The 16,935-nt window shown below is 48.6% G+C and overlaps 1 protein-coding gene across 3 annotated transcripts in view; it reads right to left on the bottom strand.

Annotated features, from left to right (window-relative positions):
* The window catches only part of ZCCHC14 (zinc finger CCHC-type containing 14), a 60,105-nt gene that overhangs the window by 18,134 nt on the left and 25,036 nt on the right, over positions 1 to 16,935 (bottom strand). For all 3 annotated transcript variants that reach the window (XM_088448018.1, XM_088448015.1, XM_088448016.1), the window contains exons 4-9: positions 15,271 to 15,341; positions 10,051 to 10,122; positions 9,844 to 9,950; positions 9,630 to 9,724; positions 9,497 to 9,551; positions 9,116 to 9,377 (exon numbers count right to left, since the gene is read on the bottom strand). In XM_088448018.1, coding sequence (XP_088304144.1) covers positions 9,116 to 9,377; positions 9,497 to 9,551; positions 9,630 to 9,724; positions 9,844 to 9,950; positions 10,051 to 10,122; positions 15,271 to 15,341 — 662 coding nt within the window. The remainder of the gene's footprint in view (positions 1 to 9,115; positions 9,378 to 9,496; positions 9,552 to 9,629; positions 9,725 to 9,843; positions 9,951 to 10,050; positions 10,123 to 15,270; positions 15,342 to 16,935) is intronic.

Genomic DNA, 16,935 nt, shown 5'->3' with positions numbered 1-16,935 from the left:
GAAACATGCGCTCGCTATTTTTTATAAAACGCCCCCTGGCCGCTCGCATCCTACGTCATCTCCGCTATTTATTAGATTAATCGAGTACATCGAAAAGGCGTATGAACTGCTCGCAGTGCTTGTGGTTGGATTTTCATACCGCAATCATGTGAGCAGTTCAAGCTAAAAGACAACCAAGTGATGTGGTCGATGACGCTGTTTTGTTAATTATGCACACCCTTAAAACGCCTGTTTTGACCGTTTGGCACGCCTGCATTCGGATCTCCACTCCCCGTTTTCAAGCACCTTCCCCTCTTACCACCCACAAACGCCTCATCCTGTCACTCAAAATAGCAGGCACTCGCTATTTTGCGAGCACACAATTTCCGACTGCAATGACTGGTTCGCGCATGCGTATTACAACCCATACGCAGTTGTGCGAACATCGCTCGGAGCGAACGAGCGGCCGCTTACGAGCGCCTCTGAATCAGGCCCTCTGTACTGAGGTAGACAGTACGTCTACCAATTGGGGAGGCAAAGGATTTGCAGGGAGTACCTGCTGTGGTCATCCCACAGGAGGGGGGCTACCACGGGGACTGCTAAGTGGTCCGCAATCTTTGCCAGCACCTGAGAAAAGGCAGCCCAGGATGGGTCATGAGGAGGAGACACTGTAGCTGAGGGGCCTGAGGCTGTGTAACAATTAGTACAAAGACCATCCTGAGTGAGGTCCTCTGGGGCTAAGGCCGCTGAGCAGGACTTACAGGACACCAGAGTAGGAGGAGCAGTATCAGGCTGCTTGTTATTCTTTCCTCTGCCAGACATAGGCCCGTAATCAATTTGAGGCGAAAAGTCCCGGACTTTTCACCTGCCGGACTTTCCGCCTACATCGTGTGTTTTTTAAGAAAACACTTTCTACTTCAGGGTCCATAGGGGGTCCACAGGGTTGACCTTGGGGTATAGGTTGGGAACCAAATCCGGGCACCACGCAGTTAAAGCTTTTAGCTCCCAGGATGCACTTGGGTCCACTCTCCCTATAACCCCACCCCCCAGCCAGAGGCACCTCAGTTTAAGTTGGTGCCCGGCCGGAGTTGGGTCACCGTTACTGCAGGGGGGCTGCTTAGCAGCCCCTAAGCTTAAAAGAGTTTTATTTTATTATTTTTTACTACTCTTCAGAGCGGCAGCATCAGACTGTCCAATGGACGTCTGAGCTGCCGCTCCTACACCCCGCCGGCGCTGCGACGCCAGTACAGATCTGGGGATCGCAGCGGGACCCCAGAGTCTGTACTAGCCGGGCTCTGGAGGAATCCCTGGGCTGCTGCCGGATCGACGGGGACAGGTAAGTCGCGTGGTCACCGCTTGCGGTGATCCACGTGTGAATATGCAGCCTTATGCCTCCGGTCTCTGGGGACAGACCGGAGGCGCTAGCGGTGGCGGCGGGCTCCCCCTCCATGGAGGCATACCCCGCGTGTCCACAGCCCACCAGGGATTATAGCGGCAGCGGGAGCCGGCATCCCGGGGGGTTAATTGCTAGCCAGGGGAGGAAGCCTTCCCTGTCTAGCGGCTCCTCCCCTCAGCTCAGCGCGCCTTTCAATAATACAGTCTGGCGTCGCTGAGCTGCTTCCTCCGCGGGCCACGCTTCTTCTGAGGTCTCCAGCGGCCATTATCTCTCTGTGGTGCTGCAGAACTCTTAGGATGTCAGTGAGCCCAGTCCCCCTGCGTACCTGGCCATTTGGGTGAGTGTACACAGCGCTATAGCCTTCCCAGACACTGAATCTGGGCAGTTGAATGTAGCGACATTGTGCAGTATATTATATGTCATGCTTATGTATGTATATATATTTTTCTGCATTGTATGTGACTTTTGCTAGTGCTGACTGTCTGCTTTTTCTCTCACCTGTCAGTGTATATCTATCCCTTTTCTTTATCTGCCCTAATACAGGTGTACCTGGGGTGGTTCTGAGACCTCACATATATATATTTGTTAATATCTGTGAGGTTTGTCACATACTGTTGCGTGCTGCACGTTGCCATATTTTAGATGGAACTGTGAGTTGCATACGCTGATAATGGGTCCCTGCAGCTAATCTTAGCGTCAGTCAGGACCGGTATGGCGCTGCTTAATATTTCCGTCAAGATAGTCAGATATATCTGACCAGGAGATTGCACACGATACTGCACCCATTATTGCGATCCTGCAAGTCATAGCCTGCAGGAATTAGTGCGGAGGATTTTAACTCAGAAAGGTTTATGTATGCGGCACCATCTGGCGCCGGGCCCCTTGCACGACCCCCTTAAAGGGCGGTTTATTTCTCAGGATCCTCTCCTTTGAGGATCGCCGGGCGGGCCCCATTGTCGTCACTCGCTTGGAGTTACTTCACCATACTGCCCTTTTGAACTCGGGGTATCTCGCAATTTCTTGCAATTTACCCCTGTGCAACAGACTGTCGCTCCCCGCCGGGGTTTTTCACAGTACATGAATTACCTCCGATACCACATCGGTCTGTCATTCCCCTTGCAGGGATTACCACAACGGCCACCCTGGTGGATGTTGTTTTATAGAAATACTAATTGGCGTGATATACGTCCTGTGGTTACTGACCAGTGGCTCTGCCGTGAACTGGATGGTATATTCGGCTCTTTCCCTCTCACATGGGGGGAGCCGATTTCAAGTATTATTATCCCTGCTTTGGGGCTGGTAGCCAGGTTCATTCTGGATATAGAGAATGTCGATCCTGCACCTGTATCATACATCTCCCGTTTTCTGCCCAGAGGGTGGATCTCATAGCGGGAGTCTGGCTGTCGCCAGATACGAGGAGTCACAAAGGCCTCCTGTTTCCCATTCCCTGAGGGTCCTCACAAGTAATGGAAATCCCCTTCTGGGATGGATTTGTATGTTAATCATCGGGTTACAGGCATTAATACGCCTCCCATCCCGGCCTGGACGGATTTTACGGATCCGTAGGTGGTAACTTTGCCTGAATTCAATGTACTCGTTTTCAGGGCCTGTTGCCCGTCCTACCATGGCCATCGCATGGTGATGCTTTTGTGACGTTTTTCCCCTCCAACACGTCCTGAGGTTCAAATATCTTTTGCCGCTCACATAAAATATGCAGTGGTCATATGTGGGATTACCTCATGGGATGCCGGTCTTCTAACTTTCAGGGTTTCGGCGGCGTCTGTATCCGCCGCAGTACCCTATGGCTGCGTTATGGGAAAGCAGAGGTGCACACTCCTTCCATGGGGAAGATCTTGTTTGGTCCTGACCTTGACAAGATCGTTGCATCATTGGCAGTATCACTAATGGGGAGATACCGTCTTTAGCTACTCCCACTACATTCGGACTAACTCTGTTAAGTCTTTTTGTCCTCAGGGTCAGCCTAAAGGCCTGTTTTTTCCTAGGCTGTCGGCCTCCATGGGGGCCACCATATCCAGTACCGAGCAGTCCTGGACTTCCGGACGACCCTGTTTCTACACCTGAGGATATACCCTCAGCCTGACGGGACAGGTCTACATCTGGGGAATTTCCAGAGTGAGGTACTGATTCTCAACGGCCTCTCATTGCTCAGGCAGCCTCCTCACAGGCATTGTTACACGGGCCCTTCTTCAGACCTGATCAGGGCCTTACAATCCCAGAAAGCTATACAGTCTTTGTGGTAAGCAGAGCTATTTCGGCCAACCTCACTATCTCAGTGAGGGACTGGTTGTTCTACTTTCTTTCTGGGGCGGTGACCGACTGGTCCTCATTTGCCTATACTCTGTCTCAAATCCCTGAATCAGATTCCAACGGTGCCTGGACTCAGGTGGAATCGTCCATGCTCCATCATCCGACGTTTGGAACCTGGGGATTTTAGGGTATATCTGAGTATTCAGGATACGTACCTACGGGTACGTACAGAGCCATCTCATCAGCATGGGTTCAGGTTTGCTGTGCCACAGCAACACTTGTAAGTTTCGGGCTCTGCCTTTTGGGACTGTCCTCAACTCCACCGGGGTTTACCAGCCTTATGGATTTTCTGACAGTTCACCTGTTCAGGGTATCCGAATGCTCCTTTCTCTGGACGGTCTCCTGCTTTTAGCAGGATCACCAAGGTACTTTACCGCCAGGTCAGGATAACCGTGGCTTCTTCTCGGCACAGATAATTAGTCAACGGAGAAAAAGTCCTCCCTACATCCCTCACAGGGTTTTCTTCATCTGGGAGCACTGCTGGATTCTCAGACTCTGAGAATTTTTCTGGCGTAAGACAAGATCTCCACTCTTCAACTTGGAGTGTGCGGATATCTACGCATTCGACATATGTCATTACTCTTTGTGATGTGCGGTCTACCAGAGTGTCTACCTTTTGGTAGGGTGGAATGTGCTCAGTTCCATTCCAGACCTTGCCATAATTGACTCCCCTCCAGATGGATCGAGTTTTTCCCATCGGATCGCTGTTCGAACGATGATACTTTCTCCGGAGGCGAGTTGGTCTCTGTCCGGGTGGCTATGGCCATCTCGTCCAGGGTGTTCTTTGCTACAGACAGTGTCTGGTCCGCATTCGTTTCGGGGCAGTTGGACGTCTGTCGTTTCTGTCCTGCCACTTAACTTGTTGATACTTTAGGCTGTCTTGGACCTTCACTCTGGCCTAACCCATATGTCACGGTAAACCTGAATAGGTTCAGTCCGACAGTGTCACAACAGTGACTTCCATCTAGGCAACACTGGTAGTTGGGTGGCAATGTCAGGTATGTCATCCATTCTGACATAGTCCAAGGGTCTTCTCCTGGCCAACTCTGCAGTGTTTATTCCCGGAGCTCTCCATTGGGAAGCGGGCTTCCTCAGCTGTTGCGACGTGCATCCCGGGGACTAGTCTCTTCTCCAAGAGAGGTTTCAACTCCTGGTGAGCAGAGGGGGCCTCCCTGAGGGGATTGATCCTCATGGCCTTCTGACTTGATCACACATTACCGGTGTTACAGTCCAGCTCCAGGAGTACTGAAGCTACCTTCAGTGACTCTTTGTCAGTGAAGTGGTCCTTCCACTTTGTGTACCTGTGTCCTCCGGTCTCCCTTCTTCCTCGAGGTCTTCGGAAGTTTAATTCGAGACGGAGGGGTTTTCCTTCTGGGGGCTCCAGTTCGTCCCAGACATCACTGGTACTGAGATTTTCGGAGTCTCCTCATCGATACTCCGTTCCTACTGCTTCACTATCTGGACCTGTTGTCTCAGGGTCCTTGTTTTTCCCTGGACCTGGATCGTTTGTCTTTGACTGCGCCCCTACTGTGGTCCTAGGGCTTCCCTGGCTCTGTCTTCATTGAGATGTTTAGAGCAGATAGGCCAGACTTTGCTGGGATCTGCCACGGACTGTGGCATACATAATTCTTATGGTATCGTACCTGTCGATACGATCCTCCGGTGTCCAGGATTTTCAGATATTCTGGCATTCCTTCCGGCTGGCTTGGGTTTCACCCTTGGCCTGGCCTTCCTGACAGTGCGGATCTCTACACTGTCGGTATGGTTAAGATATGGAATTGCTCCGCTCTGGTATCCAGTTCATCCTTTGGAGTGTTTTCTGGATTATGCCTCCACTTGTCCTCCCTAGGGACTCCTGGGGAGTTAGTAGTGGTTCTTTGTTCCGTCCGGGGACAGTCAATGGAACTGCTGGTTGTGATAGCCATTACATGGTCTATTGTTTAAGCTCTCTCTCTCTCAGGGTGTTTAAATCAACCAGGAGAGTGTCTGAATTGGGAGCGTTCTCATGTGGCTCCCTCTTCTGGAGGGCATCAGGTCAGGGTGTGAGTTGCTCTCGCCCTGTATTTCTTCTTAGAGTGGTTTTTAGGTTCCATATTATTCTGGAACTTATGGTACGGCCATTCAGTCCCCAGTCTTCTCGGCTGGTGTGGCCTCATTGACTGTGGTCCGGCCTCTTTGGCTTTATATGATCCGTTCAAGTTCCTTATGGTAATCGGACTCCTTATTGGTGGTCTGCGGTTTCTGGTTTTCACAGGAAACGATGGCCGGCCTATAATGAAATGTTGGCTGGATGGCCTCGTATGTCTTCCTCAGGGGCCTACCCATAGGTAGGCATTTCTGTCGTTGAGGCTTGTTTTTTCTCGGGTCATGTAACCCTCGTGGGCGGCTCGTTGTGGCGCCTCGGCTGTTTTGCCTTACTAGGTGTCCACGTGGTCTTCTGTCCAAACCTTTTTTTAAGGTTCTAGGCATTGGTTTCCTTTGCCTCTCAGGATGCTTCCTTTTTGGCGACGGATTCTCCTCTCAGCACAGGAGCGTCCCCACCCTTGGTTGAACTGCTTTGGGACATCCCCAAGGTCAACCCTGTGGACCCCCTATGGACCCTGAAGTAGAAAACAAGAGATATGGTAAGAACTTACCTTTGTTATCTCTGTTTCTACGAAGTCCATAGGGTCCACAGGGCGCCCGCCCTGACGCACCTGGCTTCATATGGGCTGTGTTACTGGTCACCGGTTTCCCGTCTCCTTTTCTGTGAGTATGGTTCTAGAGTGTTCCAGTTTTCTCTCTCTTTTTCTCTCCTCCTCCGGCCTTTGGCTACTTACAAACTGAGGTGCCTCTGGCTGGGGGGTGGGGTTATAGGGAGAGTGGACCCAAGTGCATCCTGGGAGCTAAAAGCTTTAACTGCGTGGTGCCCGGATTTGGTTCCCAACCTATACCCCAAGGTCAACCCTGTGGACCCTATGGACTTCGTAGAAACAGAGATAATAAAGGTAAGTTCTTACCATATCTCTTGTTTTCCGCGTGCGCCCGCTTTTCGCCGTATCAAGTTGAAAGGACGCGAAAACAGCACCCGGCGAAACTTAAACAAGCGGAAAGATTTGGGGAAATCAGCCTGACACCCCACAAAAGATGCTCTGACATAGGGGTTCCCTATGGTACCCCCCGATTTGGCTTGCTGAATTTGGTGTTTTTAAAAGGGCTCAATAGCGTTTTACTATATGTGGTGCAGAATAGTATTCAGGAGTTTTATCTGCAGAAAATAACTTATCCCAGCAAATTTGGGGTACTTGAAAATGGGGGTCAGCATATTTTAAAGTTACTAAAGTGAAGTTGGAAAAATCCACCTGCTGTAAGCACCTGCAATAAAAAAAAAAAAAAAACACACCTGGGGCATACTTGGGGACCCCCCCAGAGTCAAGTTCGCTAGTTTTTATCTTTGTCCCCCAACATTTTTTTTCCGCCCCCAAATTCAAAGTGATTTTTTTGGGGTGTCTATGCTTTTTTTTTTTTTTCATTTGACACAGATTACCTTTGGGGGCCTGTCTGAAGGCTGCACGGGGGTTCCCGCAACGCTGCACCCCAAAACCCCGATTCTGCACTTTTTTCCGCCTGCTGTTCATAGGTGAAACTTTTCCGCCTATTACATCGCATTGCCTTTCTGCCTAGGCGGAAAGTCTTTCAAATGGAATACGGAGTAAAATCCAACCAGGCGAAAATAACGTCACCGGCGAAAAGTTTTCGCCAAAAACACGCAAAAACGACTTTACGCTCCAAATTGAATACGGGCCATAGTCAGAACAGTAATAAAATACACAGTATGATACAGTGCAGTGAGCACCCTGCAGTATGTGTAATATGGCACAGTGTAGTGTGCAACTGCGCTATATAGTATGTGATAGCCCTCACAAATATATAGGAGATGTAAGGTACAATGAACCACCTATACCTTAGTATGTCAGGGAATATTAAAATAAAGGTAAAGGTATAAACTGACAGTATGGAAAGTAGAGATTAGCGCTAGCACAGGTTACATACAAACTCAGAAAAAAACCTAAAAAACATTATATATCTGCAATGGGCATTACAATCAACTACACAGACCGCAGTGGCTGGTAGGATACAGCGCTGTATAACCTGCCCCGTGGGAGAGGTATACAGGGAGACTGGACCTAGCGTTTCCGGAGACCTGCTTGCAGAAAATGGCTGCCGCGCGTCTCTGAAGGGGCGGAAGCTGAGGAAGGAGCAGCTCAGGGAACGGCTAGACCGCAGTGGAATAGTGCCCTGATCTGGGGGAGGGGCTGCAGGGAGAGCGCCTTCTCCCCATGCCGACGTTAACCTTGTCCCTTGGCCTCTAAATATGCCCTTTGCCAGTATATTAATGCCCCGGTGGTCTAGTGGAGTCATGGGCGCACCAGTGTCCACATCAGCGCCTCCGGTCTGTCTCCTGAGGCTGGAAGCTAGAATGCGTAAAGACGTGGGTCCCCGCAAGCCGCGGTCCGCCTTACCTGTCCCCTGGATTCCGGGCTGCAGTCTGGGGAGCATGCTAGCTAGTCCCCCTCAGATCTCCGCCGGGAGTACCTTTGTGCCACGGCACTGCGGAGGGGTGATGGAGCTGCAGCAAAGACGTCCAAGGGGACAGTAGGTCAGCGCTAGCGCTACAGCTGATCTGGAACTACAAAACCCAGAATGCCACCAACCTTACTTTCTTCTCCAGGGTCCATACGGCTCCACAGGGAGACAATGGGGTGTAGGTGGGACCGGGAGGACCAGACACCAACAGCAAAGCTTTTCAATCCCAGAATTCTCTGGTCCTTTCCCCTGTACCCCGCCCACAGCCTGAGGGCAACTCAGTTTCTTTGGTGTCCGGCAGGAGCTGGATCACCCTTTTTAACGGTGAGGCTGCTTCTATGACCTACTATGCCGTTACCTTAGAAATCAACTCTGTAATTTCAGCAGAAGATTTGGTTATTAATGACACAGAGGAATCAGACCAAAAAACCTAAAGAAAACAAATGTAATTAAAAAAAAAATAAGGTACAATAGCAACTTCCTAGAGATTTCAAGTGTAGTAAAAACACTAGAAATAAAAATCATAAAAATAAGCTTGAAGCAGCCTCACTGTTAAAAAGGGTGATCCAGCTCCTGCCGGACACCAACAAAACTGAGCTTTGCTGTTGGCGTCTGGACCTCCAGGTCCCACCTACACCCCATTGTCTCCCTGTGGAGCCGTATGAACCCTGAAGAAGAAAGTAAGGTTGGTGGCATTCTGGGTTTTGTAGTTCCAGAGCAGCTGTAGCGCTAGCTCTGACCTACACGTGAGCACGTGTCTTCATTAAACCCCATTAAGTCCGCACTTCCTCCATACACCTTTCATATTTCACCATTTAACATGCAGCCGATCGTAGCGGCCGTTACCTTTTTCATGGACAGCTGACTGAACACTGTATAGTATTTGTGAAGACGTAGTTTTCTGAGCCATTCCAGTATGTCCTGTTGCTCTTGGGTCTGTGGGCTTGGCACGCTGGAGGAGATCACAGCAGGGGAAGAGGCCTCCACTAGGGGCCGGTAGGTTATGGAGGATGAGCTGGAACATGGGGACATGGTCATTGTGACCCCGCTGTGGTGCAATGCCATGTTATTGTGGGAAGACTGGACACCGGCCACACCACATATCGGCCTGTGAAACAGAACCAACATAGAATGAAGGCTGAAAATGGCAGAAGGTCAAATACACAGACAGTGTAATCTCTACCTATTACCATGTTTCAGTGCATTGGGCAGCTGGTGCCTACATACCGTATAGATGGGCCCACGGGAGTGTTCACTTTAACGTGGGATGGATTGCCGAGACCTGTGGGAAACATAATCGGGTGAGCAGGCCTAACAAGAACAGCACCTGCAAAGAAGGGGACATGCTGGGAACACTCACTCAAGTTTTGATGCTGTTGGTGGTTTGTTGAATTGCTGAAGAACTTCTTAATAAGGTCACTCTTTAATACTAGGGGAGGCAGAGACGCCAAACACCTAAAAAGCAGAAAACAAAGAGCTCAGCCACAAATAGCCCTCAGCGACCAGGAGAGATGTAGACAGGGAGCGGTGATGTATTTTTAGCGCGGCCAGTGCCAGGATGGAAAAGCTCGTACCGGAGATCTAAATCAAGGTCCACGTGGTTCCTGTCCAAGGAATAAGAGTCCACGCCTCCACGGTAAGGAATGCATTTCTCCAAATCTTCAGAGAACAGATGGGAGAGCTGAAAGGACACATGGAGAATGCTCATTATACCAGAGCAGGATAAAACCACACATCCTGCCATATCACTGGCCGTTCCTGTACAGAAACTATGCCGTTACCTTAGAAATCAGCTCTGTAATTTCAGCAGAAGATTTGGTTATTAATGACACAGAGGAATCAGACCAAAAAACCTAAAGAAAACAAATGTAATTAAAAAAAATAAAATAAGGTACAATAGCAACTTCCTAGAGGTTTCAAGTGTATATTGTGTGGAATACATCAGAAAGCAGTAATAGGTGTACTTTATAATCTACATCGGTACGGCTACAACAATATGGAGTCAGATTCTCTGGAAGGACTTGTGGTTTTATAGCAATGACCATAGCTTGTGTAGCTGATCACATGGGAGCAGAACATTATTTAATGAATGGGTAGAGAATTCCCATATAAGGAATAAGCCGAAAACTCGGAGTACAACATCAAAGAGAAAAATGTGTGTAATCGTTTACTGCTGTCCAAGTATTCCGCAGGGTTTATAGAGAGGACATTATAGAGCAGCAATTTCCAGGCACAGCATTAGAGCCTGCTTAGAGGATAGTATCCCAGCCTGGCTGTGTTATACAAGCAGCGGGGTCAGACACAGGCACCTGCATCCTGTACACATCCAATGTCTTACATCCCTAACATTACCTAGGAGAAGACTGTCCAATAGATCGAACACATATGAAAGCACCTAAAAGAATCTGCCACTTACATTTGTTTTTTAAATTATGGCTCACTAACCACATCTTTTCTATTTCCCTTGTACTTGTGTAACTGAAATAATATAAAATGTATAACATTCATTATGCAATATAACATTTCTGAAGTGTGAAAATGCCATTAAACCACATGGCAAACGCAAAGACGTCTCACGTGCCTTTTACCAGTGCTTGCACTTACAGTAGGAATCAATGGGGACCATACACTGACCCACTCAGTCACTCAATACGAGCCACAGCAAATAAAGATGGCAACACAGTATCACACAAGTATTGGGTCACTGGAACCTATAGGTTCCATCCTCAAACAATAACTTACTAGTAAAAGCATGGCCCTAAACATAGATGGGTAAGCGGCCTTACAGCGTACAGAGAGCCACTGTTTTTGTCTCTGCTCCTCCATCCTCTAATCTCCACCAGAGGCTTTCCGGTGTAAGGCTGGGCACACACCTAACCGACCTCCCGCCCACCAAGCGACTGATTCGGGAAACTATACACACTTACCAATTGGCCTCTCAATATGTCTGGCCAGACATCACAACTGGGCGTCCAAGTAGTGATGTCAGTGTCGGCGGCTCCTGCAGCCAGTGTACGGGTGTCCTGCAGCCAGGGCATTGTTACCCGCACCGCCCGCTCTCCCCCCCGCACCGCCCGCTCTCCGCTCCCCCCCCGCTTCCCCTAACGAAATCTACTACTGTAGTGAGTGACTACAGCAGCAAGCTGCTGGTGCTGACTGTAGGGGGAGCTGCAGCAGAGACGCGCAGCCCCTCCATGGCAGTCCTCCTGGTATTCTGCAGCATGCTGATCCTGAGAGGCTGAGAGCTGCTGCCGGCGCCGGGTGTATTGAGGGGGGGGGAGCAGCATGTCAGCATATGTGTATATGCATCAGCGTGTGTATATATGTGTCAGCGTGTGTGTATACATGTGTCAGCGTGTGTGTGTATCTGTGTCAGCGTGTGTGTGTGTGTGTATCTGTGTCAGCGTGTGTGTGTATCTGTGTCAGCGTGTGTGTGTATCTGTGTCAGCGTGTGTGTGTGTGTGTATCTGTGTCAGCGTGTGTGTGTGTGTGTGTATCTGTGTCAGCGTGTGTGTGTGTGTGTGTATCTGTGTCAGCGTGTGTGTGTGTGTGTGTATCTGTGTCAGCGTGTGTGTGTGTGTGTGTATCTGTGTCAGCGTGTGTGTGTGTGTGTGTATCTGTGTCAGCGTGTGTGTGTGTGTGTGTATCTGTGTCAGCGTGTGTGTGTGTGTGTGTATCTGTGTCAGCGTGTGTGTGTGTGTGTATCTGTGTCAGCGTGTGTGTGTGTGTATCTGTGTCAGCGTGTGTGTGTGTATCTGTGTCAGCGTGTGTGTGTGTATCTGTGTCAGCGTGTGTGTGTGTATCTGTGTCAGCGTGTGTGTATCTGTGTCAGCGTGTGTGTGTGTATCTGTGTCAGCGTGTGTGTGTGTATCTGTGTCAGCGTGTGTGTGTGTGTATCTGTGTCAGCGTGTGTGTGTGTATCTGTGTCAGCGTGTGTGTGTGTATCTGTGTCAGCGTGTGTGTGTGTATCTGTGTCAGCGTGTGTGTGTGTATCTGTGTCAGCGTGTGTGTGTGTATCTGTGTCAGCGTGTGTGTGTGTATCTGTGTCAGCGTGTGTGTGTGTGTGTATCTGTGTCAGCGTGTGTGTGTGTATCTGTGTCAGCGTGTGTGTGTGTATCTGTGTCAGCGTGTGTGTGTGTATCTGTGTCAGCGTGTGTGTGTGTATCTGTGTCAGCGTGTGTGTGTGTATCTGTGTCAGCGTGTGTGTGTGTATCTGTGTCAGCGTGTGTGTGTGTGTATCTGTGTCAGTGTTTGTCTGTATGCGTCTGTGTCAGCGTATATGTGTGCGTATCTGTGTTAGTGTGTGTCTGTGTGTGTGTCAGTATGTACTGAATGTGTATGTCAGTGTGTATGTATGTGTATATGTCAGTGTGTATGTATGTGTATATGTCAGTGTGTATGTATGTGTATATGTCAGTGTGTGTGTATATGTGTCAGTGTGTGTATGTGTATATGTCAGTGTGTGCAGCGCCGAAGCAGGACGGCTGTGCGCTCTGTGCTGCACTTCCGCCCCTCTCGCTCACCCCCACCCCCCTCCTCCTCCTGAGCGCTTACCTTTTCCTCTCGGAGGTGGGTGGAGGGCGGGGATCTTCGCCGGCATCGCTGGTGTGCGCCGCGCAGCACTGCAGGTCACTTTCTGCAGACCTCTCTGGAGTCGGGCAGTTCGTGGCCGGTGCCGCTAGAGGATTCCGCCCTGTGCGGAGGCACCGGCCGCACCACCCTCCCTACGGCCCTGAGTGTGTGTTTATGTGTCAGTATGTACTGTATGTGTATATGTCAGTGTGTATGTATGTGTATATGTCAGTGTGTATGTATGTGTGTATGTCAGTGTGTATGTATGTGTGTATGTCAGTGTGTATGTATGTGTATATGTCAGTGTGTATGTATGTGTATATGTCAGTGTGTATGTATGTGTATATGTCAGTGTGTATGTCAGTGTGTGTGTATGTGTGTCATTGTGAATATATGTCAGTGTGTATATGTGTGTGTATGTATGTGTGTATGTCAGTGTGTGTGTATGTGTGTCATTGTGAATATATGTCAGTGTGTATATGTGTGGGTGTGTGTGTGTGTGTGTGTGTGTATATATGTGTGTATACATGTGTCAGTGTGTGTGTGTATGTCAGTGTCTGTGCTGAGAGAGAATGCGGGGGGAAGATGATGGTGTGACTGAGAGACGACGCAGGGAGGGAGCTGATCGCCTGACTGAGAGATGACGCGGGAGGGGAGGTGACGGTATGTTGAGAGATGAGGCAGGGGTGAGATGATGGTGTGCTGAGAGATTACACAAGGGGGAGGCTATGGTGTGGCTGACGGATGATGCAGTGAGATGATGGTGTGGCTGAGAGACGCAGGGGAAAGGAAGTTCCACAGGAGGCACGAGGCTGGTTGAACCGCTGTTGTATGATGATGACTGTTATTATTCCCACACGAACAGGCATCTTCCGGACGATTTGACCTACATGAATAGTGAATACCGACTGAAGACGCCATCGTCCCAGGGAGGATACATTTCTTCAGAGGTTCCACGTTGTGAGAAACCACCGCAGAGGTAAGGTGCATATGGAATGTAAAGGAATGTGCCAAAATATGGGTGCCGTGTCATGTTGGCACGCCCCATATTCAGTAGCCACGCCCCTTCTGGTAGGTGACCAAACCTACATTTTTGGCGCGCGCCGAAGATGTTTGTAGTGTGTGTGTGTGTGTGTGTGTGGGGGGGTGGGGATGGGGTCGCCAATCTGAAACTTGCCCTGGGCTCCGCAGACCCTAGTTACGCCACTGGGGTCCGTGATAAGCTCGCTAACCTATGCGTTTTCGCCTATTTTGGGGTGAAATCACAGCACTTATTGTGGATTCTTTTTCGGGACACATCGGGTCCCGAAAAAATATCCACAATGAGTGCCGGCGTCAGGCGGCACTTTGGGGCTAATAGGATAGCCCTGCCGCGATCAAATAGCAGCTAATTGGATATCGCCCTTTCTGTTTTTATATTCAGAAGTTATGAATTCCCCCTTAGTGTTTTTATTTTTAGACATTTGCTATCAACTCAGATTGAGACTAATCCACAGTCCACATTTAAGGTGCGTACACACACAACGATTTTTTGAACAATTTAACTATAACGACGTCGTTATCGTTCAACAGTTCAAAAAATCGTTCACTGTAAAACGATAAACGATTATCGTTCATGCGCGTTCACGTTTGTCGATTGTAGTTCGGTCAGACTGGCCAACTGAACGATTTTCAATAGAAGTTGCAACATTTTTCCTTCAACACACAGAAAATTGTTTATTAAGTAAAGTAAAACCAACTACTTTGTAGAACGATTTTCGTTCACTTTTTCAAGGGAAAAACTGAATGAAAATCTTTCAACGAAAATCGTTCATTACTTACATTGTTGTGTGTGTACGCATCTTTAAGCTGCATACACACACAACGGTTTTGTTGCCCACGATTTTATGAACGATTATCTGTCAGATTTTTTAAAGGTGTAATGAACGATTTTTTTAAACTACAAACGATTTTTATATATTAACTTAATGAAAATCGTTGAGTTGACAAGTCTGACTGAACTACAAACTACAAACATGAACGCGCATGAACGACAATCGTTCATCGTTTGACTGAGAAAGGGAACGATTTTTTCAAACGTTATCGTTAAACGATATCGTTTAACAAATCGTTGTGTGTGTATGCAGCTTAAGTAATAAGTAAAAATAAAGTTATTGTATTTCAACTAATTCCCACTATGGCCATAAATTATGTTTACTTGGATCCCACATTTGACCAGTAGAATCCATTTGGCAGGAGAAGGGGACGCGTTGGCCACCCATAGTTTTAGCAGCTTCATCCCCAGTCACACATAATTGTTCCTCTGCACTGTCAGGACTGAGCTCCCCCCCCTGCCAATGCCTGGGGACATGGGCTCACTACACACACAGCACCCGTCTCTCTGTGTGACGAATGTAACTCACTCACACCCTTGTGCTCAGTAACAATACCTCAAAACAGCAGTCTGCATTCTTCTCCTTCTTGTGCGTCAGTACTTTCATTTCAATTTTTTCAACATTCACTACGAAGAGAAAAGGGGAAAACACCAATGAAGAAAGTTCTTCTTTTGCGCAGGGTCTGTTGCATGCTTCAGTAATTACCCCCTTCTCCCAAGTCTACGCTCTACCAAACCAGAGGCGGCAAGCAGGTACAAGGGGGATGTTCTAATCAGTACGTTACCCAATCACTCACTATGGAACTACCACATATTCGGAATTTGCCGAGCAAGCGATCCTCGAGCAGCTGAAGTCTCCTGTACATGGACTCCCTAGGTGGGAGGACAGATGGGGGTAAGGTAGAGGGAACACTTATCAACGGTCTAGAACGGTTCCCAATCTTTTTTTGTATCACTGCGCCCTAGAGTATCAGCATTTTTATTTTCGGCAGCCCTAGGCCAAACGTTTCTTATTGAGAAATTAAAAATATATATAGAGTAATTGAAGTAAACTGTGCTCATCTGTCATCTTAAGGGTCAGTTATGTGGTGGTGGATAAGCTTGGGATTCTGTTTGTACACATTTTTGGATTGGCAGCCACTATTACTGGTTTGGGCTATCACATTGACCATAAATAATTTTATCTGGTTCCAGACCACCAACCCGTGGCACCCCTGCAAGTGCACTGAGGCAGCCCAGGGTGCCACGTCAGCCAGTTTGGGAACCACTGGTCTATAGGTTTGTCCAGCAGAACCGAGAGGTAAGAAGAGCCTTTCCCGTTAGCCGCTGTCATTGCTGGACGCATGAACGTGCAAGGTGATAGCCCTCATCAATACAAATGTGTCAGAGGTGGAGGCGATTACTATGCACACCAGACGTCCCAGCAATAACAGCCCCACTGTAGCAGTAATAATGTGCAGAGGACTCGCTGCTCCAGTACAGATGAACCTTACCGGAGTCCCATATGGAACACAGATGGAATTTACTAGCCCAAACAAAAGGCATCTTGATAAAAGGGTGCAGCGTTCTGCCTCATGTATACAATAAATGCTAAACATTTCCTCAGCTTACTACTAAAAACACTGTACAGGGCTCCACAACGCCACATGTGTAGGAACGCTCAATGGACATTGGAAATAAACTGCGTGTCAGTATCCAGCACAGTCTAGAACATCTATAATTGGACATAATCTTGCAGATCACAATGATACTGGAGCTGGCCTGTCATCACTACTACTAACTACAGGATACACAGCTGTAACGAGAACACACACTTCTGATAAAGGGGCTGGCCAGAGCGGTGTACCAATAGACAGCCGGGAGCGGAGTGCAGTGCTGGTGAAAAGGTTTACGAGAATGTATGACACACTGGAGAATAGCCGTGTCTGACCCAGCCGAGTTCCACTCCCATCAGCAAAACACAAGATGATGCGGTTACAGTGGTCTAAGGGACAGAAACACTGGAGAATTGGAAAAACATTACCTGCCTGAGAAATGCTGGATCCTGCTGTTTCACGCTGATGGGAAAACCAGGGCATTGTGGTGTTTAATACTAAGATGCTATAAAAGACTTGGAATGGTTCCACTGACATGAATAATTCAATGAACCAGTAACTAGCACAGTGCCTTTAATCACCAACTGCCCAGAGCCAGGAACTAGCACAGGGCCTGTAATCACCAA

The sequence above is a fragment of the Taudactylus pleione genome, unplaced genomic scaffold (assembly GCF_031769625.1).
Source record: "Taudactylus pleione unplaced genomic scaffold, aTauple2 ptg000447l, whole genome shotgun sequence".
Classification (NCBI taxonomy): Eukaryota; Metazoa; Chordata; class Amphibia; order Anura; family Myobatrachidae; genus Taudactylus; species Taudactylus pleione.
The sequence above is the reverse complement of the archived record's forward strand: the minus strand, read 5'-3'. Positions and strand labels throughout refer to the sequence as shown.